This window comes from Callospermophilus lateralis, chromosome 8 (assembly GCF_048772815.1).
Source record: "Callospermophilus lateralis isolate mCalLat2 chromosome 8, mCalLat2.hap1, whole genome shotgun sequence".
In the NCBI taxonomy this organism is placed as follows: Eukaryota; Metazoa; Chordata; class Mammalia; order Rodentia; family Sciuridae; genus Callospermophilus; species Callospermophilus lateralis.
This window is the reverse complement of record NC_135312.1, coordinates 90,442,017-90,469,995: the sequence shown is the minus strand read 5'-3', so window position 1 is coordinate 90,469,995 and position 27,979 is coordinate 90,442,017. Positions and strand designations below refer to the sequence as shown.

The 27,979-nt window shown below is 41.2% G+C and overlaps 1 protein-coding gene across 2 annotated transcripts; it reads right to left on the bottom strand.

The window, feature by feature from the left end:
* Positions 1 to 1,604: 1,604 nt before the first annotated feature.
* Positions 1,605 to 27,979, bottom strand: Bdh2 (3-hydroxybutyrate dehydrogenase 2). Of its 2 annotated transcripts, XM_076864483.2 has the most exons (11): positions 27,862 to 27,979; positions 25,455 to 25,491; positions 24,535 to 24,626; positions 23,326 to 23,404; positions 18,701 to 18,797; positions 17,385 to 17,493; positions 10,511 to 10,571; positions 8,482 to 8,595; positions 5,160 to 5,218; positions 4,539 to 4,631; positions 1,605 to 1,870 (listed from the first exon to the last, which is right to left on the bottom strand). In XM_076864483.2, the coding sequence occupies exons 3-11, from the start codon at positions 24,604 to 24,606 to the stop codon at positions 1,817 to 1,819; spliced, it is 738 nt and encodes a 245-aa protein (XP_076720598.2). In that variant the 5' UTR covers positions 24,607 to 24,626; positions 25,455 to 25,491; positions 27,862 to 27,979; the 3' UTR covers positions 1,605 to 1,816. The 2 variants fall into 2 exon arrangements, with proteins under 2 accessions (XP_076720598.2, XP_076720597.2); XM_076864482.2 differs by lacking the exon at positions 25,455 to 25,491 and having other exon boundaries at positions 27,862 to 27,977.

The following is a 27,979-nucleotide window of genomic DNA, read 5'->3' as shown; positions in this document are numbered from 1 at the left end:
CCCCAAAATGACCGACCACAACAGGGAAATATAGAGGACACTGCCTGGTTGTCACCAGTGGAGTGCAATCTGTGAGACCCAAATAGGGCCGCGGCTGCGGGCAACCTGACGTCAGGAGAGTTTTTCCACTGGGATGAAAGAGTCAGAAAGAGACTGGGGGGGGGGCAGAGACAGAATTCGGGTGAGACGGGCTGTAGCAACTGTGCTAACTTGACCACGGGAGCCAAGAGTGAGGGGAGGAGTTAGAAAGGGAGAATTAATCCTACATCCCAGGCGGTGGATTCCAAGGGGTGTCCTAGCAGAGCGCCCAGGGTCCACCGTGACCCTGATGGGTCTGTGTGGGATGCGTTAGCCCCAAACATACCCAGAGGGATTGCTGGACACTCAATGGACAATTCCCTCGTTCTGGTAAGTTAGGGTTCACACGCTCCTGGGATGGGGAAACTCACCAATCTGCAGGCCGGTGGTGGATGTCAGGCAGGCGATCAGAGGAGTGGAGTATGATAGGAACGGTTAGGCTTGTAGTTTGGGAACGGGGTTCTGCCTTGAGCAATGGGGATACCCGTCCCGGGTTTCAGCACCAATGTAGGATCAGTGGAAAAGCTCCGTAAACTCAACTAGCCGAAAGAACTGTTTACCTATCTGAGATTTTATTAGCGGGACCATTGCAGCCGGTCACAGAAGAGAAGGGGGTACAGAGGGAGAGAGAGAAGAGAAGAGAGAGGAGAGGGGGAAGAGACAGAGGGTGGAAGGGAGAGAGAGAGAGGAGAAAGGAGAAAGGAGAGAGCAGAAGGGGAGAGGGGAAAGAGAGAGAGAACGAACAAGGTGTTGATATTTATGGGCTCAACGCAGGATGAGGAGGAGCAGGGGATTGGAGGTGATGGTTCACGTGCTGTTCAGTGCGTCATGGACCTGAGCTCCCAGAAGAGAAGCACTCTGGGCACCATCTTTACCAACAGTGACAATATCCATTAAGAATAAACTCTTGGTTATTTTTCTTTTCTGTAGCAGATCAAAAATATGGTTCTAAATTGGAACTCCTTTTACTATTTGTTATTGAAGCTGAACTCCTTCCTACCTTTGGTGTTCATTTATGATGATGTATATTATTTTAAAATAAGGATCCACATACAGAACAGTGAAGAACAGTACAAAACACATAGTAGAAAATAGAATTAAACAGAAATTAATATTTTTTTCCTTTAAAAAATTTCCTCTTCATAATTATATCTTAATTATATATGCCACTGTAAACTAAATGTTTGTGTCCTCCCCAAATTCATTTAAATCCTAGCCCCCAATGTGATAGCATTGGGAGGCAGGATTTTGAGAGGTGAATGTCCTTACAAAAACACACGAAAAAGCTTGCTTTGTCTCTCCCTGCCCCTGCTGTATGAGAACATGGTAAAGTGACCATCTACATACCTGGGCACAGGCTCTCACCAGGCATCAGATCTGCTGGCATCTTGACCTTGCATTTGCCAGCCTCCAAAATGTGAAGATTAGGCTTGTTGTTTAATCCACACAGTGTATAGTAATTTGTTATAGCAGCCTGAACTAAGATGCTTACAAATTGAAGTCTATTTTAAAAATTATTCTGATAATGAGTTCAATATTTTTTATTTGACTTACAATGATTTCAGAAGAGATTAGGAAGGAAATTAATTAAAGAACTAGATTCTTGGGAACAATAATTTTAAAAGGCTCATTTTTCATTAATGTCATTCCTAGGAGAGAGATGATCACAGAGTTTTCTTCACAACCAGTTTCACCATGAGCAAGAAGGTCCTGCCTTCCCCACAAGGAGATCCTGCAGTCACAGGCTCCATCCTCCATCAATGATGACAGGATTGCCCGTCACATAGGCTGACTGCAGTAATAAACACAAAGAGACACAACAGTTAAACAAGTGTGACACAGGCTTGGTTGTAAAATTTTTTTCTATGACTGCGATACGCAAACAGTTGATTCTCATGCTAACAGAAAGCCTTACTTACAATTTGAATTTAGGAAAATTGAAATTAAAGTTTGAATGATTTAGAACTGCTGACCTGTGAACTGGAGCTAAATGGCCCCTGTCCAGTATCCAAGAACATGCTACATTTTAAACAGGATTAGTTGGGTATATGGTTTCAGAATCACAAAGTTAAGTAGTAGTGATATATAGTCATTCCCCAAACTAGGATAAAGTGTTGGCTAAAATATCACATATTCATTCTAATACTCAGAACTATTCAAAATTGGCTTAGTTTTGACCACTAATAGACTGTTCAACGTAAGTGTGTCAGTCATAAAGGGTTCTTGTTAATGAACAAAGTTAAAAAACAGACAATGTATATTTAGTTAACAAAGGATTTTAAAATATAATTTCTGGTTTATGCTCACACAATTTTTCATTTTCCAAAGAACTAAAGCTGGAGTGATCCTTGTGGTAGAAGTTTCAACATCTCCTCCTCCTCCTTTTTTTTTTTTTTTTTTCAATACTGTGGATTTAACTCAGGTGTGCTCTACCTCTGAGCTATGTCCCCAGCCTTTTTATTTTTATTTTAAGACCAGGTCTTGCTTAGTTCCTAAGGCTGCCTTTAAACTTGCAATCTTTCTGCCTCAACCTCCCAAGTTGAAAACTAAAAATCTTTTTAACTTAAAATGAATAAGTAAGTCTCAAAGTTGTGTTATTAGTTTGAAATCAATCTAAAGCTTGAAACAATGAAAGAGGTTCTAGAAAGACATTATACTATGAGTATGGAAATTTAAAAAGTTCAATATATGAAAACTGATACCATAAATCAGAAAAACTTGGGGGTTATTAGTCACATTACTAAAGAAATGATCCCTAAGCTCCTTCAAAAAGCAAACTCTAGCAGGGCACGGTGGTGCACGCCAGTAATCCCAGGGGCTCAGAGGCTAAGGCAGGAGGATCAAGAGTTTGAAGCCAGTTTCAGCAATTTAGCAAGGCCCTAAACAACTCAGCAAGATCTTGTCTCTAAATAAAATATAAAAAAGGACTGGGAATGTGGCTCAGTAGTTAAGCGCCCCTAAATTCAATCCCTGGTACCAAAAAAAAAAAAAAAAAAAGCAAACTTTTAGCTTCTCAACCAAAACAAAAGCCAGTTTTGTTACACATATTGAGAATATTTGATATTTGGCAACATAAGGATAATATGAGTTATCAGTAGTATTTTTAAAGCAAATGAGCTCTTCTGAAGATATGGAGTCAGAGGAATCACACAGGCTGATGTGCTTGCTCCACTAATAACCTGCCTAGCCTTTCTCTGGCCATTAACAAGGTTTGCTAACAGGTCTGAGAAGTGGTGGCTCCTCTGTCACTAAAACATTTCAATCCTGTATTTGCCACACTCACCAGCCATCTGGTGCACAGCACTTTACTGTAAAGAGGAGCTAACTGATGAGTAAGACACCTCCTTAGTCCCACCCCAACTCCGTCCTCCTCTCTTCCCACTCATCCCAGATCCCTGTTTATGTAATATTCAAAGACATAAAACAAGAGAGGATGCTCCTGTGCTCTATACCTTATAATGTAGTTTTTGTTTTCTCAGCTATATATCATTTTAAAATACACACTAGGCATTAAGGATGAAATTGGTCACTAAACAGATGCTCAGTAGGAGAGAGTTAAGAATTTTCATACACAATGAAAACTAAGTAATAGGAAAAAAATAGCCAGTAGACTTCTCCCTAACAAATAACCAGTAAAACTAAAAACACCACATATGAATCCTGCCTCCCCTGAACACAACTAAATCTGATGAACCCCTTAACACTCTCCCCAGTTCTTCAGAAGCTCTTGCAACCCTAGAAGTTCCCCTGACTTACATTTAATCAGGATGTCCCCAGTTGTAAGTTTTCCTGTGCTGGGGACGAAACCCAAGGCCTTGTTTATACTAGGCAAATACTCTAACCAACTACTGACTTACATCCACAGTCACTATCACCCCTGTTTTAAAAATTTTATTTTGGGACAGAGTCTAAGTTATTGAGGCTGGCCTCAAATTTGCAGTCTTCCTGCCTCTTGAGGAAGCTGGGATGACAGGCATGTACCACCACATCTGACAAATTATAATTTTTGAAAGTAATCCTCCATTTCTTTTGCTATATGATTTTGAGACATTAAGGTTGAATAAGGGAGCCAAGTGTGCTGGTGCATGCCTACAATCCCAGCTACTCAAGAGGCTGAGGCTGGATGGTTACAAGTTTGAGGTCAGCCTTAGTAATTGCGCAAGACGTTGTCTCAAAATTAAAATATATATATATGGGTGCAGATGTAGTCTCAATAGTAAAGTGTCCCTGGGTTGAATCCCCAGCACCACACACATACAAACACACAGAAGTTGAATGAGGGAATCACTGGCTCTGATCAAATGGCCTTTCCTTAAGTAGACTAAATCAGAACATGCCCCTATCTTGTAAACACAGCACCTCAGCATACATGTGCCAACCTGAACGACTTTAGGTTGATGAGAAAATAGTAGCCGAAGGTGATGGGGGGTAATGAGCTTCCTGGGAAGAGGGATGCTTACTTCATCAGAAGCCAGATACACACAGAGCAGGGCTACTTCTTCCGCAGTTGCAAATCTTCCTGTCTTTTGTCTCTTCAGGAAATCATTCAGTGCCTGGGATCAGAGACCATTCCAGACATCAGTGATGCTGGCTGACATGTGTGCACACCTGCATCTTCTTTAAGGTGTGAAAAGCAAGGAAATCTACAAAGGAACTATGGGTTTGCCACCTTGAAGAACCATCAGCTGGGGTTATGGCGATTCTTTTACTCAAGGTGCTCAAACTATCCATGATATAATGACACCCACAGATATGTGACACATCAGAAAGCTGATGTGAAAGAAGAATGTTTGTTTTATTTTATGGTAAAACATGTAACATGAAATTTACAATTTAACTATTTTAAGTGCACGGTTCTGTAGTGTTAAGGACATTCACATTGTCTTACCACCTTCTAATCTCCAGAACGCTTTCCATCTTGCGAAAATGAAACTCCATACTTACAAAGCAGTAACTTTTTATTCCCCTCTGCCCCAGCCCCTGGTAATAATTTTCTATCTCTATGAATTTGTCTACTCTGCGTAAGGAAGAGGACATTTTTTAACCAAAATCTTTAAACATATTTAAAATTCTAGTAATACCTCTTCAGGATTTTCTCTGGCTTGTATTCTTTCTTGCAGAGATGGGGTATCAACGGTTCCTAAATCACAGGATGACATTCAGTTTGGTTACTTCTTTAAACCAAAAAAGTAGATAATTAAACTTTAAACTTCATTTCCATATAATACAATTAGTGACACTCTTCTCCTTTGACGTAAAATGACAATTTCTCCTTGGCTGCCTGATCTCTTGACATATAACTTTTTAATAACATTACTATGATTTTTCTCAAACAGACTATGATTATTTGTAACAACCACAATGAGATGTAAATAAAATCATCCAAGCATTTTTATCATCCAGTTTGCCTTAATGATTTCAAAAACATTCTTTGTTGATAAGTTTTCTGTAGGGATCCTTAGGCACAACTCCAATACTGTCATCATTCTTGGTAATTTAGGTGGCTATACATCTTCCTTAAAATTTTGCCTATTTTCATTGGTTCTAAGTTTCTGTTTTTAACCACTGTTTTAAATTTTTAATAAAAATTATGATTTGAAATTGTTTTACTTTGAAAAAGAAAAATAAGCCAGGCATGGTAGCATATGTTTCTGTAATCCCAACAGCTCAGGAGGCTGAGGCGGGAGGATTGCAAGTTCAAAGTTAGCCTCTGCAATTAGGGAGGCCCTAAGCAACTTAGTGAAACCTTGTCTCAAAATAAAAATAAAAAGGACTGGGGATGTGGCTCAGTGTTTAAGGGCCCTTGGGTTCAATCCTTAGCACCAAAAAGAAAAGAAAAATAAGAATGAAACTAATATTTCAAAGTCCACGTAGTTCATGTGTTTCTACAGCAAGCTCTCCAGACTTCTTTTTTATTTATTTACATATTTATTTTTTAGGTGTAGATGGACAATGCCTTTATTTTTATGTGGTGCTGAGGATCGAACCTGGGTCCTGCCCGTGCTAGGTGAGCGCTCTACCGCTGAGCCACAATCCCAGCCCAAGACTTCTTTGTTAACTCATATAATCTGTAATTCCTCTTTGAAGGACTTTTTTTTTTTTTTTTTTTTGAGACGGTACAGTCCAGTACTCTGAGGGAACCATGTGATCTTTTTGAGGTTGTAACAAATGTAACAAATGCTTTTACAGTCAGACCCTCAGCTTCATCTTTAGAATATGCTCCTGAGAATGCCATAGATCTGATCTTTGCTCTGAAACCATTACTTAAGTTGGGCATGGTTGCGTACAGCTGTAACCACTACCACTCAGGAGGCTGAGGCAGGAGGATTGCAAGTTCAAGGCCTCAGCAACTTAGCAAGGCCCTATGCAACTTGACAAGACTTTGTTTCAAAATAAAATAATAATGACAAATTTAAAAAGAGAGCTGGAGATTCTTGGGTTCAACCCCTGGGAGAAAAAAAAAGAAAAAAAAAAGAAACTATTTCTTAGTTGTGGTATCATTTTTTCCATTTTCAATGGAGAGGCTGAGAATCTTCAAAATCAGAAACCCTGACACCTACATGTCAGGTGAGCCCCTTCTTCAGGTTCTTTCTCTCTTCTTGCACTTTATCCTAAGCAGACAGCACTTTCAACACTCTGGGTGGAAACTGCCTTAGCTAGATCACCCAGTTCATTAGAAATATTTTCTACCTTCACATTACTGCTGGAATGGAGGTCCACTTTTGCCCACTTTCCAATGTTTCCCCCCTTGTTAACAGCTTCCTTAATGTCCAAAGTTCCACTCTCAGGGTGTACCTTCACTTCCACACTCTCCTCAAAACCCCCAGAGCTTTAAGAGCTTCCTGTCACTGAGGTGGGTGAGCATGGCATCCTACAGGGCTGGTGCTGATGGCTATTCAATGAAAACTGTAGAGCAAGCCAATGCCTGCAGATGAATTCTGCTGTCTCTGGACTCTGCTGGGTCCATGACACAGACGGACAGACACCCTGTCTACGCATATCTGGTCGGAGATTCGTGACTCACATCATAGGCACTGCCCCAGTCACACTTGTTCCTGCTCAGGTTTCTTCTGTGTCTGGCTCTGTGAATCACAGACCGTTCCTTGTTCCATAGACTTTGGGAACATATTTTCCAATCTTATGAAAAATCCGGCTACTGAAATAACCACATTTTCCAAACCATTTTGCCATTTTTTCCTCCACTGGGTAAACAGTACCAAGAATAGCTACATTCAAGTAACACCAACGTGTACATCAAAACCCAGAGAAACCCTCTCTCCTGTTTTATTCTTTTTCTTAGTGTTATCTATCTTTACATTTCTACTCCAAGAAAAATAAAGCAGCATATCTCAATCACTGAAAATCGGTAGCTGGAAGGATATTTCATAGTTTTCCCTCCTGTAAGTGGTCTTTATCCCAAGATTCAAGCAGGATCTCTTGTGGGACTTTCCAAAAGTCAGGCAGTTCTCCCCCATCAACTCCTTCCCCAAATTCTGGCATGCCATGCCCTTCAGGTTTGGAAAGGTCCCACACATAATTTAAAAATAGTCCTCCCAAATCCTCCAACATCAGCAGACAACTTCTGAAAACTATGATCTTGCATAGGCAGTGTTTCTTTTTGGAGGACATTAATAATCATTAGGTACCCTCTATTCATTTTGGGTGGTGGAACTAGGTCAAAGCAATATCTATCAAACAGACACATCCACAGTTACTGAAAGTCTCACTTTTCTTCTTCCTTTGTATGAGGGGCCAGAACACTTTTTTTGATAGAGATAGCAAACATTTTTGGCTTTGAGATCCATTTGGTCTTTGCCTTTGCAGCCTGAAAACACAGCCAATACATAGCAAGTTGACTGTGAGTGTGTTCCAATAAAACTTTAAAACCAAACAGGTGGTATCCAGATTTGGCCTGCAGACCTTAGTTTGCAGGCCCCTTTTTATTGCATAAAGAAGGGTTAAAGTCTCCTTTTGGTTTCTGAGTCACCTCATGATTCGGATAGATCCCTATGTTGTGCCAGGCTCCCTTTACTTTCTCCCTCCTGTCTTATAAACATGGTCTGCTTTTTAGTTTTCCCCTGATAAGGTCACCCTGGTCTGATTCCCAAACATCAGGCCCTAACAAGTTTTGTCTTAGGCACTTGATTGCAAATTGCCCTGCACATGTGGGTGGCTTTTAAATTCTTTGCATCTGTGACTCATTCCTAGTGACTAAGGATCTCTTTCCCAACTTACAACTGGAAGACTCTTACCTTAGGAAGACCAGAATCTTTCTTTTGAACTTTTCCCAATGACAGAATACAATGTAACATTTGGTAAATGAACTTAAGCAAAATGTCTCTCACAGTGGCAAACAGGATATCAGAAAGGACAAGTTCACAGCCCTGAAATTGCCAGACTCACCTGGGCACACACAGTTGCACCTGATACCCTGCTGGATGAAGTCTGCAGCCACGGACTTTGTGAGGCCAATCACAGCTGCCTTGGTGGTGCTGTACACACACCTGTTCACCACTCCTGAGGGGCAAGGCAAAAAGGGACAACTGAAGGAATCAGAAACACAGTCTCTTTTAGAGAGGAAACACAAGGTAGTTTTCTCATAGTATTTTCCTGCTTCCTCCCACCCTCCTTAAAAAATAAATAAATAAATAAATAAATAAATAAATAAATAAATCAGGTTTTCTTCCTTAATAGGCCAGTTGCTGCATCTAGGAAAATAATTTTAGTATAGGCACAATTTAACTGAGACCCAGGTGTTGAGATGCTGCAGTTATTTAATAACCAAGAGCAGTCTGCTTCTTGTTGTCCATTGGTATAACTCTTAAGCAGATTCTAAAAGAAAAAAAAAAGTGGAGGAGAAACAAAACCAAGCAAAAAACAAGCAATATACACAAGTGTAGGCACTTCTTTACATTCCTCTCTTGAGCATGCTGAGAGTGTGTGTCCTTGAGAAGAAAAGGAACATTACCTCAGCAGTAGCTGTTTCATTTAAAACTCAAATCCACCTGAGCCAGGCTGTGACATTATCTCCATTTTCCCCTGCCATCCTATTCCTTCGACTTGGCTTCTCATTCAGAGTCCAAATCAACTGTCTTTGGGAAGCATTCCTCAAACCCATGGGCAGAGTCCCCTCCCCTATAATGTGAGGGCACTTTGCACAGACCTCTTGTTGTAACACTCTCACACTGTAGGGTGGTATTTGCCTGCCTTTCTCCTCCTTTTGGACTATGAATTTGGGGAGGCAGGTGCTCACTCTATCATTCTATCATCTTTTGTGTTTTTTTGTTTGTTTTTACTTCTTCTGAGGAATAGAAGTTGATGTTAATGTTTATAACTGCACTTCACCATTTTGCAGAGTAATTTCAGGTACATGGATCTTTCTTTCTTTCTTTCTTTCTTTCTTTCTTTCTTTCTTTCTTTTTTTTTTTTTTTAGACAGGGTCTCACTATGCTGTTCAAATTATGCTCAAACTCAGGAGCCTCCTACATCAGCATCCCAGGTAGCTGGGATTGTAGGTTGTACCATTGTGCCCAACTCAGTATATCATTTTGGATTAATTAACTGATAAATGTTTCCTTCCCCAGCTTGACATTCATCTCCATGTCCATTAGAAGAAATAAAAGGGAAGTGTTAGGACTGGCCCAAAAATGGCTGTAGTAAGGCTCCCTCGCCAAAACTTCTGATGGGCTATATTCTTCTTCTTCTTATTATTATTATTAATTTTTTTCATTTTTTAAAATATTTTTTTAGTTGCAGATTTTTTAGTTTGTTTATATTTAATGTTGTGCCAGGGATAGAACCCAGTACCTCATGCATGCTAGGCAAGCCCTCTACCACTGAGCCACAACCCCAAGCCCTATGTTATGTTCTTAGTGTGTAGCCAGGGCTGGGAACTGACTATGTAAGGGTTAGTCAAGGCCAGAAACACTGTGATTCACTGTGTAGACTCAAGGTCACACACATTATCTTGTGAGTATGCACCACTACCCCCCCCCACCCCCATCCCCTGTTGGCAGTGTGCCTTATTTGTTTGGCCTGCATATAAAAAGGGCCTATGGAAATGGGCTGGGGTGGGGGCTAAAATGGAACTGGGGGCTGAAGCTGAAGATGGGGGCTGGCTAATGGCGATGGCCGCCTCTGAATAAAGGATGACCAATATGCCTCACATCTTCTTCTACCTGCTGAACCCCGAATCTGTTCCCTGGGACAAAGCCCCTGCAGGACAGGAAGACAAAGAAGATATTTTTATTTAATTTTATGTCTATGACAATAGGTCTGATGGTCAAGGAATGTATTACCAACATTTTTAAAAAAGCAGTTTTGAGATTATATATGGGTTTTATGACCTCAGCTATGTGTACTCCCAAGTCCACAGCTCATAAGTGTGTGCGTGTGAGCATCATGAACTCCAGAGGAAGGAAGGCACTCCTACCTTTGATGCTGGAGGCCACAGAGGACATGTTGATAATGTTGCCAGATTTCTGAGCAAGCATCTGCCAAAACAAAACAACTGTGAACGGGGAGATACTCCGTAAGCTCAAAATACTCTGACTTTAAAATGTTTTAATTTACTTATGGTTTGCAGAACCAATTTAACTGTGGCATTAACTATTTGTGTTAGAAACTGTTAACAGTAAACCCACAACACCCGGCCCACCCATCTGCTGCTGGGAACTGGTGGCCTGTGTACACATTCACTGACGTCTCTGAGGAGCCTTACCACCTTCCCATAGTCCATGACCAAGGATGAACTCCGAGCCAAATGGAACACGAATGGAAGCCAGTCATTACAGTGTGTTCCTGATGTTAGGACATTATCACTCCATTCAAAGCACACACATGCACACACACACATCTTTTGTGTTGTGGAACTGGGCATTGAGCCAGGGGAGCTCTATCACTGAGCTATCCCCCAGAATTTTTTATTTTGAGAGAGTTGCACTGAGTTTCCCAGGATGGCCTTGAATGTCCTGCCCCAGCCTCCTGGGTTGCTGGGATTACAGGCATGTGCCACTGTGACTAGCTCAACACCTGTTTGTTGAATACTAACTGTTCAGGAGATTCAGAGATAAATGACACAGCCCTGTCTATAGGGAGCAGTCAATCAGCCAGCCAGCCTGGTGTGGCTGACAGAATCAAAGTCTAATGACAGTGAAGAACTCCAGAGATCTAAGGGAAGGGTGGGGGCAGGAGGCACCAATCCAGGCTGCTGGTGGGGGGGGCACTTGGAGGGGAGCTCCTGAGTGGGAGGTATAAGGACAGAATTCCAAAAAGTAAAGTATTAGAAAAATAAAAGGGTGTTTCAAGGGAAGGGTATCACATGTACAAACTGGGAGGAGCGGATGGGCCTGGCTGGAACACAGTGTATTGAAAGAATGAGGGTGCAGAGTCCATCAGGGGCTAAACCAAAGATCCCGAGTCAGTGACATCGAAGGGTTTAAAGCAGAGCAGGAGAGGCCAATTCAGATTTAGGATTACAGAGACTACTATGGCAGCATTCAGAGACCAGTGAAAGTTGATGTAGTGATTTAGGAAACGAGAGTAAAAGTGGAGTCCCAGAAATGTCCGAGGAGCAGAGGTAGCAATCACCCGCTGGGTAGGCAGGACTTGATCAGCAGTCACTGCAGTGAAGTGAGTCCCACTCAGGACAGTGTTTCCTAAGGATGCCCCTCAGGCTTTCCCCACTAAAATGTCAATTCAACAAGAGGAAGGACTTTGGGTATTTTGTGCCCGTAGAAAGGTTACACAGTAGACCATCCATAAAATTTGATGAATCAAAATTTCCTGAGTTGCTAGATTAAAAGACAGATTGCTGGGTCCTGTCCCAAACCTAACAGAATCTATAATACACACAGCTGCTATGAATTACAAAAAGGTTTTCTTTTTTTTTTTTTTTTTCGTTTGGGAATTATATTTATTTATTTTTTTATGTTTTTTTTTTATTGTTGGTTGTTCAAATACAAAAAGGTTTTCAAATGAATGTATGCTTTGTTAGCCATAACATGAATGTTTTTTGAGATTATAGGAATATGTGTAAGGACATGGGCACCGTAGCTGCTTTGGGGGAAAGAAGCAGGAAGCTGAAAGAATTCTTGGCACTAAATTCCCAGTGAAATCAATGGCAAGGCAGATGGCCAACAAGAATCAGATGGACATCTCTACCCTAAGTACATGTCTGATGACACAAATGGTGTGACTCTACTTTGTGTACAACCAGAGATACAAAAAACTGCTCCATTTGTGTACTATGAACTGAAATGCATTCTGCTGTCCTGTATACCAAACTAGAACAAATGAAAAAAAAAAAAAAAAGAACAAGGCAGAGATGGTGGAGAGTAAGAGAGCAACAAAGTGTTAACATCACTGCTGGGGGTAGTGCAGAACAAACTAGAGAACAGCAGGAAACCCAGCAGGGTGGTCATATCATGAAAATGAAGTAAAGAAAGGGTTTTAAAAAGGAGGGGTCTCTATAGGCAATGCAAAGAGTCTAGAGGGAAAAAAAAAATCACTTCTGTCAAAGTGAGTTTCTTTAGCAGTTTTCAGGGAAAAAAAGAGGTGTAGGAAGGGGAAGGTATGTGATAGACAAATCCAGGGTTAGGCTGGCCAAGATGATAGGGTTCTTTATTGTACATTTTCTACCTTCTGGTTTTTGTTTGTTTGTTTTGTTTGTACTGGGGATTGAACCCAGGGGTGCTGAGCCACTGAGCCACATCCCAAGCCCTTTTTATTTTTTATTTTGAGATAGGGTCTCCCTAAATTGCTTAGGGCTAAGTTGCTAAGGCTGACCTCATACTTGTGATCCTCCTGCCTCAGCCTCCTGAGTCACTAGGGCTTACTTTCTGTCTTAACACTTAGCTACTAATTGTACCTAAGAACTGACAATCTAAAATAGCCCCAAAGCATTGTGTGAATGTACTAAAGGGACACAGAGGGAAGCTGTGATGACCTAAGTATGTCAAGAAAGACAGCTAGGAAAAATAACATTTTGTGTTTCCTTATGATAAAGGGGATCATCATGAATTGGGGTTCTCTTAAAGGGACCAGGAATGTTAATAATGCTTACTGGTATAAACTATCTTACTGGTATAAACTAAGCCTTAAAGTTGCTCTTTCTCATTCAATTTAGTAACTAATCTACTTATAATGCACTGAGAATATATTCAAGCTATTTTAATATATAAAGAAGGCTATTTGTAGGTTCAGTCTCCAGTCTTCTGAAATGCAGTAATTCTTTGGGCAAAACTTAGAAAACAGTCACCTTGGAGGCATTCGTCCTGCCCACTAACACTCATACTGTCCATTCGATCCAGGTCCATCAGCCAGTTTTGAAGACATTGCTCACTTCTTCTAGGCTACGTTCCTTCCCAACACCAGCTCAGGCCAGGCCCCAATTTTTGCCCTAATGGATCTTCTCCTCTGGTGGAACTTGCATTCTGCATGGACCTCTTCTCACAGTATGTTCACCTTGTGCTGTTTTTTGACTGATCTTTCAATCTTGCAGTGCTCTTTATTTTATTTATTTATTTTTTTGTATCTTCACATAAACAAAATTATTCTGCAACTGTTTCTGTGTTTTTGACAACCTGATCTTTCCGTTCTGCCCAGGCTCTAAATCCTGGCTTCCTCTGGAAAGTTCCAACTGGTATATGTGTGTCATAGTTTATGACAGGGAAGACCCTACATAGTTAGGGCTGGAAGTGATTGTACAATTTCTGGCCCTCATTTTTAGATAGAAGAAATAAATACCGAGAAAGAGAGCATGTGTCATCTCCCAAGGCACCTGGCTGATTTGAGACAGAATTGAGACTGTGCCTGGGGACTTCTGATGCAAGTGTTTGAAACTGGTAATTAAGTTAGTCTGAGTCACTTTAAACAACTTGCACTGAATCCTTCTGATTTTACATCCCAATTATAATGACCTCTCAAAGTTTTTTTTTTTTTAATAAACGTGTGTTATTGCCTCTTACAGATCATTGTTAAGATTAAAGAACAGAACAAGGAGGAAGAGCATGAGGAAAAGATTAACATTAAACAAAGACGAGTGGGGGGAGAGAAAGGGAGAGAGAAGGGAAAGCATATGGAAATGGTAGGAGATCCTCAATGTTACACAAAATTACATATAAGAGGTTGTGAGGGGAAAGGGGGGGGGAACAAGGGAGAGAATTGAACAACAGCAGATGAGGTAGAGAGGGAAGATGGGAGGGGAGGGGAGGGGACGGGGGATAGTAGGGGATAGGAAAACTAGCAGAATACAACAGTCACTAATATGCCATTATGTAAAAATGTGAGTGTGTAACCGATGTGATTCTGCAATTTGAATTTGGGGTAAAAATGGGAGTTCATAATCCAAATGAGTCAAATGTATGAAAGATGATATATCATGAGCTTTGTAATGTTTTGAACAACCAATAAAAAAAAAAAGTTGAGTATGGTGGCATGACTGGAATCCTAGCTACTTGGGAGCTGAAGCAGGAAGATGGCAAATTCAAGGTCAAATTGGGCAACTTAGACCATCTCAAGATGGAAAATAAAAAGATGTAGGGAAGCAGTTCAATGTTGGAGTACTTGCCTAGCAAGTGTGAGAACCTGAGTTCAAACCTTAATACCTGGGGAGGGAGAACCCCAGAGCTTTAAATCATAGACAAGTTTATTAATTTACAAGTTGACCTTGGTATATTTAGAAAGTTAACCTACATGTTTAAATTTCAGCTTCACTATACTCAACACCTATTTGTGAGCACTTTAGCAGTGGGCTCTGTTTTACCAATGAGTCTCATACATGTCTTACCCACTGTGATGTTATTTCCCCCTAACCACGGGCTCTGCTTCATCCTCATATACTATGCAAAGGATCTGTCTTCCAAAAATACATGAAAGTTCCAAATAATATTTTATTTATGTATGTATATATAAAATATAATAACATAAACTAGCAGATTTATATTTTCATTCATTCCCTGGGCACACCTAAGATCCCTTATAGGCACTAAACAGATAAAACAAACAAAACCCAAACATTTCCTTCATTATCAAGTTAGTTTCCCTAATCTTGCTGCTCATGTTCACCTGGATCCTTCTTGACATCTGATTGACTCTCAGAGCAAAGTATTGGCTTTGCTGCGCCCTTAACACAGCTCTTCTCCAGTCCTGGGTTGACTGGCATTCAAAACCCCCAGTCATCTAATTCAGCTGGGACAGGAGGGCAATCTCCGCATTTCACCAGGGTTCACTTTACAAACTTGAGCTGAGCCAGTTCTGTACTCAGTCTCTTTCATTGTCTGCTATTAATGGCTTATGAGCTCATTCAAAACCAGGGCTGCATGCATCCTATATTTATAACCCCAGAGAACCTAGTAGAATACTTCATACTGAAAAGGGTTTTGTTTGTTTGTTTTCAATTTACACTGGGCAATGAATATTTCTTTACTGTTGCTATTGTTTTTGTTTTTGTTTTAATTACCTGCCCAGCTAACTTGTGTAGCAATCAAGTCCATTGTACTTTCAGTCCTTTTATAAGACTTAAATACTAACACTCTTACCAGGAAAGTATTTACACAAAGGAGCGAGGTTTACCCAAACAAGAAGGCTAAACTCTTCTACATATTTTTATAACTGTGCCATATCACAAAACAAATCACTATATCCCCAACAGGTAAGGTGCTCTGTCCTAACATGCCTTCATAATATTCCAGTAAGAAATGCCATTTCTTGCAGCAATTCAACCTTTCAATGCTGGTGGAATGTGTTGTGATTCAATTGTACCTTTATTCAGTCATGCTGCAGGGACAGTGGGCTGCATCCGTTTCATAAGGCTGTCATAAGACAGTGCCAAATATAGGGTGTTTAAGGACAGAAATTTATTTGTCCTAATTCCAGAGTGCTTGATTTCCTTTGAGGCCCACTCTTTGGCATGTAGATTGCCATCTTCTGTCTTTATTTTGGCATCTGTGCTTCTCTGTGTCTTTAGTGCCACTTCCCTAAAAGGTTTCTAATGCTTGTTTGTAAAAGTAAATTTAAAATATTAATGAGTTATATGAAGGCTGGAGAATTCAAAAGAAGTTAACTCAAGAGGAATGTTTGCTTTCTTTCATTTTATTTTTGGTTCCAGGGATTGAACCCGGGGGCACTTAAGCACTCAGCCACAACCCCAGCCCTTTTAAAAATATTTTATTTACAGACAGGGTCGGGTTTCACTAAGTTCCTTAGGCTGGCTTTGAACTTGAGATCCTTCTGCCTCAGCCTTCTGAACCTCTGGGATTACAGGTCTGTGTTCCTACACACCCTCTCTCATCTCTCTATTACCCCTGTGGCTCAGCTAAAGCAGGAGCTAAAGGAGAATCTTCAGGGTAGAGAGAGGCAACAGGGTCCATCCATTACCAGTGCGATTCAGGAGGCACTGAATTTTCAGGCTTCAAATTTGGGTTCTAGCCATTGGTTGGTTGTGTGACCTTGGGAAAGTGATCTAACCTCTTGGTTTTACCCTCCGTTTAGTCAGTGGATGTATGTTATGGTTTGGATGTGAGGTGTCCCCCAAAAGCAAGAAGGTTCAGAGGAGAAATGATTGAGTTGTAAGAGTCTTAACCCAATCAGTGGATTAATCCCCTGATAGGGATTAACTGAGTGGTCACTGAAGTGGTAGCGTGTGGCTGGAGGAGGTGGGAATTGGGGCCTGGCTTTGGGTATAAATTTGTATCTGGTGCGTAGAGACCTCTCTCTCTGCTTTCTGATTACCATGTGAGCTGCTTCCCTCTGCCACACCTTTCTGCCAAGAGGTCCTGCCTCACCTTGAGCCCCAAGGAATGGAGCCGGCCTTCTATGGACTAAGACCTCTGAAAACGTGAGCCCTCAAATAAACTTTTTCTCCTCTGCAATTGTGCTGCTTGGGTTTTTTAGTTAACAGCGGTGAAGCAGCTGATTAAAACAATGTGACAGGCTAGTAACTATCTCATAGGCTTCTCACAGTACTTACAACTCCTCCACATATTTTAGGTCTATTTAATTACCTGTTGTCCTGTTTCACCCCTCAATAATGAAAGCTTTATCATTAAAGGGATTTTGTTTGCTGATGGATCTTCTGTGGTTGAAAGAGAGCCTGGCCTGTAAAAAGTGTTTAATAAATATTCCTTGAATGTATGAACAGGGAGGTTAAGTGAAGTAATTGATATCAAATGCCCAGATTCAAATGTTCAGGGCACACTATTTGTTCTGTCAGCGATAGTCACTCCCCAGCACACACAGGCATCTTTCCTAGGTGCCCAGCATGGAGACCTAGTGTGGTGCTAGCCTGGTGATGGTGGTGGCCTTACTTTAGGAAGGAATGCCTTGATCATCAGGTACATGCTGCGGACGTTGAGATTCATGGAAAAATCCCAGTCTTTTTCCTCACAGTCCAGGATGGTTCCATGATGAACAAAACTGAAAGAGGGATTAAACAGTGGTGTTGGTGATGTCATTAGAGGGCTAGGGTCAAAGCTCAGCGGTAAAGTGCTTGTCAGTATGCATGGGCCCCAGTTCAGTCCCTAGCACTGTTCAAAACAACAACAACAAAAACAAAAACTGCTATTAAAAGTGTATAATTCATTTGTGAATCACTCTTATTGACTTAGACCCTTGTCTCTTTGCCTTATCCAGACTTTAAATAATTCAAACATAGTGTCACTTAGCACATTGTTAGTAAGGATCCCAAAAACTTAAGCTAGAATGTTTGTTATCTGAGAACAATATTCTTTTTTTTTTTTTTTTTTTTTTTTAAAGAAAAAGACAAGAGTTTGGGGTTGCCAAACCAGAGAAGCTCTATATCCACTGCACTGGAAACATCAATGCTATTAAAAACAAATAATGAATCTAAGACATCGGCCCCATTCAACTCTATTTTAAGAGCAACAGTGCCCTCAGGTGGTGCAAATTGAGTGCTCTCCAGGGAAATCATTGGCAAGAAAACCAAGTGTGAATCAGTGTCTCAGGATAGGAAAGCAACTCGGCTGCTGTTTACTTGCACAGCAGAACAAAAGCAAACCCTAAAATAATCTGCTCTCCTGTTCCAGTCACACTTCCTCAGGAAAGCTTCCTAAACACTGGAGTCCTTATTGGTTTCGTTATGTAATCAATTACCAAATATTGTTGGTTGGGATTCTCTTGTGCTGCAGGGCTCCCAGTTTGGCTAGATAGGTCAGCCCCCTGCCAGTGAGAACCACCAACCACATGCTGTTTTTCTGTATCCTCTACACTGCTGAAAATTTAATAAATGCTCAAAAACTAACTTAGCTGTTTTTGTCATGTCTTGAGGTATATTCTTACATTTTAAAAATAGATAATCAGAAATCACTGCTTCACTTCCAGACACTGATACAGCACTGGTACTTCCACTGCATATGATACGGCACTGCAGCAGTACCAGTTGTCTTCCATGGTCTGAAACTGCTTTTAGGCCCCAAGTGTGTGTCTCTCTGGTTGTCTTACTTGCTGAATCTTACGGGTAACGAAAATGCCGTCTGGAATCTAGTCATACTTCTCAAGGAATGTATCAAAGTCCACAATCAGTAACTTTGCTATATTATCAAAATTATTTTTTTTAAAGTCATAGAAAACTTTCTGAAAGTGAAATCAAAGAGTTATAAATTACCCAGCAACATTAAAGAGAACATCAATTCTTTCAACCTCATTGGCGAACTGATCAATTTGTTTCTTCTTTGTGACATCAAGGACACGAGTTTGGATACCTGAAAGTGAAATAAAAGACACTATTTACTATGTGGCACATATACACAATAGAATATTACTCAGCCATAAAGAAGAATGAAATTATGACATTTGCTGGTATATGGAGGGAACTAGAGAATATCATGCTAAGTGAAATAAGCCAATCCCCCCAAATCAAAGGCTGAATACATTCTCTGATATATGGATGCTAACACAAAAAAGAAGAATGAAGGGAAGGGAGCAGGGATGGGAACAGGACAGAACTTTTCTATGCTCATATATGAACACATGACCTGTGTAACTCCACATCATGTATAACCACAAGAATGGGATCCTTATCAGAATAAGATATACTCCGTGTATGTGTAATAAGTCAATATACACTCTACTGTCATGCATATCTAAAAAGAACAGATATAAAAAGAAAGTTTAAAAAATAAAGTACACTGAGATTGTACACACACACACACGCGCATGCACAATACCCACTTACCAATAACCATAAAAATGTTTAATCTTGAAAATTTAGCTTTTTTTGAAGCATGGAGAGTGAAGAATGCAGTATCTGCCCAGTTAAGGCACACAGGATGGTGGGTTGTCATTACAGGGTCTTAAGAATCTTAAAAATCTCATTAAAATGTATAACATCCCCCCAATGCCCCCATCCCTCTTCTTTTCCATTTCTAAGTTGAACAACAGGCTCCTTTCTGGGTGATGCCTTTAGGGTGAACGCTCATTGAGTCACATTAGACGTGTCCTAACCCAGCAGCGAGGACAGAAGTGGCGCATTTCAACCCATTCTCTCCCCAAAGACTGTGTTGCCCTTGGACTGGTTACTAAAACAAATCTGTGTTCTCTAACAAAATCAGCATTTATGTCTCTTTAAAAAAAATACATATGGTTTATTTATTATTTTGATATACAAAGAAAAGATTAACAAACAGAGAAAAGGAAGACTGAATTTTTGCTTCAGCAAGACTTCATTTCCAGTAGAGCAGCTTTACTTTGATTTCTTGGCATTATAATTCAACATATTTTGATTCAATTGGCTAATTCAAGGACTAATGTGAGCTTGATTCATGTAACTTGTTCTATTTTACTGAACAGCTGACTTTTTAAAATTTTAGTTGTTGATGGACCTTTATTGTATGTACTTATTTATATGTGGGACTGAGAATCAAACCCAGTGCCTTACATGTGTGAGGCAAGCGCTTTACTGCTGAGCTACAACTCCAGGCCCTGAAAGGTTGACTTTGAAATGGGTTCTCTGTTCTGATTTCTTTCAGGGTAATTGCAGTGCTCTGAGGTTGGAGTGCCCTGCAGTAATGTAGTTGCACACCTAAATCAGCTGGGTGATCTCTTAGGGTTTCTCCTACCACGATACATGCCTTTAGGGCTATGCTATCCTAGAATGGTAGCCACTAGTGAGCTACATGTGGCTTGTGAGCACCTGGAATACAGTTGGTATGATCTGAAACATGCATATATGTAAAATACATGTGGATTTTGAAGATTTAGTATGAAAATGCTGCAATGTTGGTCAAAGGGTACAACCTTGCAGTTAGGAGTAAATTATAAAGACTAATTTACATAGTTAACACCATGTATTGTATGCTTGAAATTAACCAAAATACCTTAAGTATTTTCATCACACATACAGAGAGAGAGAGAGAGAGAGAGAGAGAGAGAGAGAGAAAGAGAGAGAGAGAGGGAGACAGAGAGAGAGAAATATGTGAGGTGATGGATATTTTGGATATCAAAATATCATGTTGGGGCTGGGGATGTGTCTCAGTGGTTAAGCACTTGCCTAGTATACAGGAAGTCCTGGGTTCTATGGGGGAAAAAAATTCCCCAAAGCAACAGCAACAACAATAAAACCAATCCCATCATGTTGTACACCTTGAATAGACACAATTTTTTTTTGTCAGTTACAGTTACAACTGTTACAACTCAATAAAGCTGAAAAAAAACTGAGGCTTGTAATAAAGTTGTAATAGTTCGAATCAAAAGATTAATTATGAAAAAAGAAGGTATGATATTTTGCTAACTTTTAATACTGAGTACACATTGAGATGATAATATTTTAGATAAATTGGGTTCAATAAATAATAAAATTAATTGCCACCTGTTTTACTGTTGTAAAGTGGCTGCTAGAAAATTTACCAATACACCCGTGGCTCACATCAGGTTACTATCGGACAGGGCTGCTGTAGAGAACGGAACAGAAGAGTGGTCGTGAATAGGTAACCTAACTAGTCTTCACACATAGCTTGGTAATTTGAAACTTAAGTTCTCAACATATTGATAAATAAAAAGTTTTAAGTATATATCTTCAAATTTCTTTTTCCAGTCTTTTTCTCTTTCTTTCTTTCTTTTGGGTAATAAACTCAGGAATGCTTTACTACCGAGCTATATCTTCAGTCCTTTCTAATTTTTCATTTTGAGACAGGGTCTAGCTAGGTTGGGATTCTCCTGCCTCAGCCTCCTGAGTCTCTGGGATTATAGGTGTGTACCATCACTTGCCCTTTTTCTTTTTTTCTGTTTTTTAGAAGTGGAATTCAGTTTTGCTTTGTCCTCTCCATGTCTACCATGACTTCCTCTATTGAAGACAGGAAGAAAAGTCCCAGCCTTATGCCACAGAATTCAAGTACTCATGTACTTGTTAGAGGTGGCAAGACACCTGTTTCTCCAGGTTTTGACTCTGAGAGGTGAGGCTTTCCGTATCAGGGTAGGAGGAACTACTGCCAAACCACTGGGAATGTCTTCTGGATTAGTCAGAGCACCAATTTGTAAAGTGTTGCTGGAGTTAATATCTGTCAAGCTGTCAAAAGTGTCCACACTTGTAACCCACAGTAAGAGAATCCCAGGGCCACCGCAGAGTCCTTTCCCCCGCTGAGTCTGGTCATTATTGCAGCGCTGCTTTAACCTCAGAGACGCTGTCCCTCACCTCAAATGAAGCCTCCCAGGTGCTCTTCAGGTGATGGACTGTAATTTGGAAACTCCTCTGGTGTATCAAGAATAGCTCAATGGGCTGGGGTTGTGGCTCAGCTTGCCTTGCATGTGTGAGGCACTGGGTTTGATCCTCAGCACCACATAAAAGAATAAATCAATAAAGTTGTTATGTCCAACTACAATAAAAAAAAAGAAAAAAGAAAAAGAAAAAAAAAGATATGAGGCAACCACATCTTAAAAAAAAAAAAAAAGAATAGCGTTCAAGGCCTGTGGGTGTCACTCAGCCTGCTACTTGGAGGCTGAGGCAGGAGAATTGCAAACCACAGGCCAGCCTTGCAACTTGGGTAGACCCTGTCTCTAAAACAAAAATTAAAAAGGTCTGGGGATGCAGCTCAGAGGTTCAGCACCCCTGGAGTCAATCCCCGGTACCAGAATATTCTTATTTTATTATTTGATTTCATTTTTTTCCTGGAAATAGATGGTGTTCTCAGAATTCTTACTCTATGAGCTAATCAGGGAAACATGTCTTTCAAGAAAAAAAAATGGATGGTCTAACTGCAATCCACAATGATCAAGAACCCCAACAACAAGGAAAATCTAAGAGCTGGGTGCCTGGATATGCACACTAATCCCACCCACTCAGAAACCTGAGGCTGAAGATCTAAGTTCAAGGCCAGCCTGGGTAGGTTAGGGAGACCCTGTCTGAAAAGAAAAAAAAAACAAAACTGGGAATACTGCTGAGTGGCAGGGCACCTCTGGGTTCACGCCCAGTGTGAGGGTGGGGTGGGATGCGGGAGCATACAGGGCAGAAAAGTGGCCTGAATGTGCAGAAGGCCAATGACATTCACAGGGACACTCGGGTTCCTTCCGCTCCACAAGAAGATGAGCATTACCGTGAAATGGACCCAGAAAACTAAGCTCACAAACGAATCAGCGTCATTAGTTATTCACCAAAAAGGAACAAGAATACAAGATCTGCTGTCCTACTGTGGGAAGAGCCGCTTTCCAGCATTTGATAGTAACAATGTAGAAAAATCTGTGAAATAAGAGATTGAAGTCAATTGTTCCCCCAAATAAAAAAAATTGCTGATTAACCTCCAGGTTTGAAAGTGTTTAAAAACTGAGGGTGGAAGCACAACTGATCCCAAGGGCACGGTGACGGTGGACAAAGGCAGCTGGTGGTGGGACCTGCACAGTCCCAGGTTCTGGCTCTTCATCTGAGCCCTGCACCCCACAGTGCCCCTTCCTCCATTATCCAGGTTTCATTTAAGGACACAGATTTTTGTGTGTTTTGAGGCCAATGAGCCAGAATCTAAAGAGGCAGCCAGTGTTGCTGAGCTGAGGACCTCATTAAGCAATGCCTGGCATATAGGAAGCTCTTTCTCTTTCTTTGTGTGTGTGTGTGTGTGTGTGTGTGTGTGTGTGTGTGTGTATGTGTGATGCTGGGGATTGAATCCAGAGCCTATGCATGCTAGGCAAGTGCTTTATCACTGAGCTACCTCCCCAGGCCAAGGAGCTCTTTTGAACCTTCAAATGTCATTGCTTTGTAATGCCTGACAGACTCTGACCCCAAGGCCCTGCTGCTCAGTGGCTTACCTGGGTAGTTTTCCAGTTCCTGAAGTTTGGACTCATTGATGTCGGTGGCTATGACTTTGGCACCTTCATTTGCAAAAGCCTGGCAGACACAAAGTACAAATAACTACCTCGTTTACTCGATTAAAATGCTAGGAGGAATGGAAAACATCTGATCTTTTTTCTTTTTTTCTTATTTTCATGGTTGTTTCCCCTATAAAATATGTGGAATTTCAAACTACCCAGTCTTGCTTCCCCACTCTGATTATTTTTATTTATTCATTTTCATCGTTCTTTAGAACAATGTGACATGTATTCTGCATGTCTTTTGACCTTTTCTCTTTAATATCAAACAACATAGTATTTAATTTAAATTTTTTTTTTTTTTGTACTGGGGATTAAACCCAAAGGCACTTAACCACTGAGCCACACCCCCAGCCCTTTTTATTTTTTATTTTGAGACAAGGTTTCACTAAGTTGCTTAGAGCCTTGCTAAGTTGCTGAGGCTGGCTTGGAACTTACCATCTTCCTGCTTCAGCTTCCCGAGCTGCTGGGATGATAGGCATGCACCACTGTGCCTGGCTAAAATTCTGTTTTTAACACTTCTTTTAAAAAATGTTGTTATTTCATTTTTAACTAAATTCCAAATTATAAGAGAAAAGGGGTTGAATTTTCCTCCTAGGAGTATACTAGCACTTTCATAAAGTTCAATCATGCCCCTTACGCCACATTATTAGCTCAGGTAGGTGGTATAATGTGGGAGAAGTTGAGGTCAAGCACAAGACAAGGGTAGCCTGACACTTTTATAACTCTGGAGTCCTAATTCTGAATTGACCCGACTTCAGAAAGCTAGGCACCTCTGTGAGACCCCTGCAGTAAATTTATTATGGTACAGAAAAACTGAGGCAGAGAACTACATTTCTCAGCATCCACGGTTATGGGTGATATCTCATACTATGTGGATGTATTCATCCCTTTATCTGCTTCAGGTAGTGTGACTTTTTTTTTTTTTGTAAGTTACGACAACAGAAAGATAAAGTTGATTTAAAAAACAAAATGCCTGGGGATGTAGCTCAGTGGGAAGAGCACCTGCTCAACATGCTCCAGAGCCTGGGATCACTCAGTGCCTGCCCCCAAAGCAGAGCAGAATCAAATAACCAGAGTTCGACATTTATATTGGGCCACATGATTCGACACTTCAAAAGTGGGCAAGTAAAGAAGACAGTGACTCACCACAGCAGCTGCCCGGCCGATCCCCTGAGCGGCAGCTGTGAGGATGATGACTTTCCCATCAAGTCGACCCATGAGGAAACCTGTGGTTTAATCTAAAGACAAATGCATTTCATGGCTTACACTGTAGCCCCTGGTCTTGTGCAGGCAGTAACGTCTGGAATGACAGCTCTGTGTGAAGACAGCACCCCTGTTCCAACAGTCCCACCATCTGAATGTCCTGGACAGTTTACTCTAGATATCTCAAAATCATTCAGCACAACACACTGAGGTGATGACGGGTGATGGGCTCCGGATGGAGAGGACACCTCTGACCCTGCTCCTCACTATCCTCCCTGCTACCCCTGCACCCACTTCGATAGCATTGTTTGTGTCCTTATCACCCAGGGCTGCTTCTCGATTTCTCTCCTGTAAACTTCTGTCGAGGTTGCAATACCAATAACTTATGATTTTTTTTTCTTGTTCATTGAAAAGATTTCCTGATTGGCCTCAGAGATGAACAAAAGGGCTGCAAAAATCAAATCATGTCCAATGTCCCCATTTTACAGAAGAGGAAACTGGACCTGCCCGTTAATAAAGCCAGTCAGTGGCAGAGCCAGAACTAAACTTGAATTTCTGGCTCTTTTGCTGTGAGAACAATCCATCACACCACACTGCGGTCCTCTTTTACAGATTGAACATGTAACAGTAACACTTGAACACATATAGTCAGTAATTTCTAAAAGCAAAGAATGAGAAACTCTGACATAAGGGAAATTCAATGTGCATGAGATATTTGGCTGAGCTCGGACAGCACATCATAGGGTGAGAGGAACAGCTAGTGATGAGCTGGGATTGGGGGAGAGTCTAGTGGTGATCAACCATGTTCCTTTTCTTGCTCTGCTCTGTCCTTCAAGTGTACCTCTGACTTCATACCAACTCACAAAGTGGCTGCTGTGGCCCAGACATCACATTCATATTCTAGGAAAAAGAGAAAGGGAGGAGTAAAAAACTAAAGCCTTTCAGCTGGGCGTAATGATGTACACCTGTAATCTCAGCCCATCAGGAGGCTGAAGCAGGAGGATTGCAAGTTTAAGGCCAGCTGCAGCAACACAACGATACCCTGTCTCAAGATAATAAATAAAAAGGGCTGGGATTTGTGGCTCAGTGGTTAAGTGCCCCTGGGTTCAATACTTTGTACCAAAACACTAAAGCCTTTCAGAGAGGCCTCATTTTCTGAGGCATGAAGTTAACTAAATTATGCTATGTGCACATATGAATATGTCACAGTGTATCCAACTATATGTATAATTATAACATACTAATCAAAAATAAAAAAAAAAAAAGAAACTGGAAATTTCTTGGAAATTTCCACCTACATTTCATGACTCAGACCTGTACGACTTGGCCACTCTAACAGCAAAGGAGGTGGGCAATTTGAGAATTTTGTTTTCTAGCCATGAGAAAGTGAAAAGCAAGAGGGAGAGTGAGTTGGATGGGTGCCTCGTGAGCCACCTGATTGCACTTACACAGATGGCCCTCACTGTCACTCGGCTCACTTGCCTGCCTGATAGAGTAGAGGTCGCAGGCCTGGCCCATACCTGCCGCCCCTGCCCTGTACCCAAGGCACCCTTTCCTCTCATGCCTCCACACCTTGGACCAAACTCCACACGCTAAAGCACCAGTTCTTCTGTAGGCAGAGGGCTTGAGGATGCATGGAAAGGACACCACATGATAGAGATGTATTTCAGAAAGATCACAGCAAAGAACAAGCCTGGGCAGGCGCAGGGTGGGTGGGAGGTCCTGCAGTTGGTCAGAGAGGTGCTGGTGAAGAGAGAGACCTGGAGGATGACAAGCGTGTCAGAGGTGAGACACGGGGCCTGGTCACCAATGAGATGCTGTGATTTGCCCACTGCTGTACAGAGATGGGTGCAAACCGGGGCCTTCTGACTGCAGGTCCAAGAGACGGCCCTGTGGCTCAGGGCACTGACACATGACGCTTGCAAGCCCAGCAGACCTCTTTAAACTCCCACTGTGGCTGCAGGAGCCTGTAGCTCACTCACCCCAGATGGCAGGAGGTGATGACCAGGAGGAGTTTGTCCTGAGGCCACTTTTCCAGAGGCCATTTGGAGACTAAGGCAGACCCATTTCCAGGAGATAGCACCTTTCTCATGGCTTGACCTGGCCGACTTTCAAGACTGCCTTGCTGAAGGTCTCCTAGACTTTACAGCATTCTGGATGTTTCCATCCCACCTGGCTTTGCTCTTTCCCCTTTCCTTGGTGATCTCATGGCTCCTCAGCCTTACCTAGTTCCCTCTGCATTTTCTGGCACAGGAACATTTCCCCAAATACCATCCACACCTGGGTACGTAAGTATGTCTAGGAGTCAGCCTCTCCGAGGACCAGACCCAGACAACCACACCATCATAACTAGTTCCCATCATAACTAGCTCCAGGGACCAGCTTACAGCTCCCTGTTAAGTGGAACTAAGCTCCACTTAGTTCCCATTTGTTAGGAAACAGAGAAGTGGTTTTTACACTGCCTGACCTACTCTGAGACAATGAATTTTTTCTTCTTACGAGAGAGATAAAATTTCACTTTAAACACAGAAGAAGTTGGAAAAATTCTACGTGTACTTTAGAAAGACTCTCGCTGTCTTTATGGTCCTCCGGGCCTATGCACGGTGTATTGAGAAGGTGTTATTTTACAATATCCTTCTAGGTAGTGTGGGGCTCCTGTCACTGTAAAGGCGCTCGTCCAAAGTTAAGAATCTCTGACACCCAGAGAAGCACTCAATGAACACAAAGCATTCTTTTTTACTCACTTTGAAAACCTCCCCCTACTTGGCCTCCCTGTTGTTCTGAGTCCAGATTTTGGAGCCAAAGCTTTAACATTAGGTAAGTTTCATTCTCAAACTAAAACAGATTTCTTTGGGAGAAATGAGTGCAAACATAGCCAGACATGGTAAAAATGAGGCAACTCTTAGTAAATTCAATGTGAACATTGAGCACATTGGTTTTCTTACTCTAAATATTGGGGGACAATGTTAATTTTGATCAGCAGAGGCAAAAATAGAGCATTTTAAGGATATCTAAATGTTTCCATGAGCCAGACAGAAAAATAATCACTTAGGATAGATACTGTAAAAGTTCTCCATTTCTTTGGCTACTTTGAATAACTTATAAATATGGGAAGTTTTGAACTTGTTAAAAAAGACCCGTGTTTATCCTGATCTAACTGCTGAGATTAATCTCAAAATATGCAATGTACAAAGCAAAGCAACATCTGAGCATTAAATCTTCCCTTCCCACAGTCCAAAGTTTTGTTTTATAAGGATTAGGAAATCTTACTTTAGAGGAATGAGTAGATGGCGTCTCTGTCTCCTCTAGATCCAGGAAGGAAGGAGTAATAGACTTGAGATCTTTGTTCAGAAGCAAGTCAAGCGCTCAATAATGCATGCTGGGATTC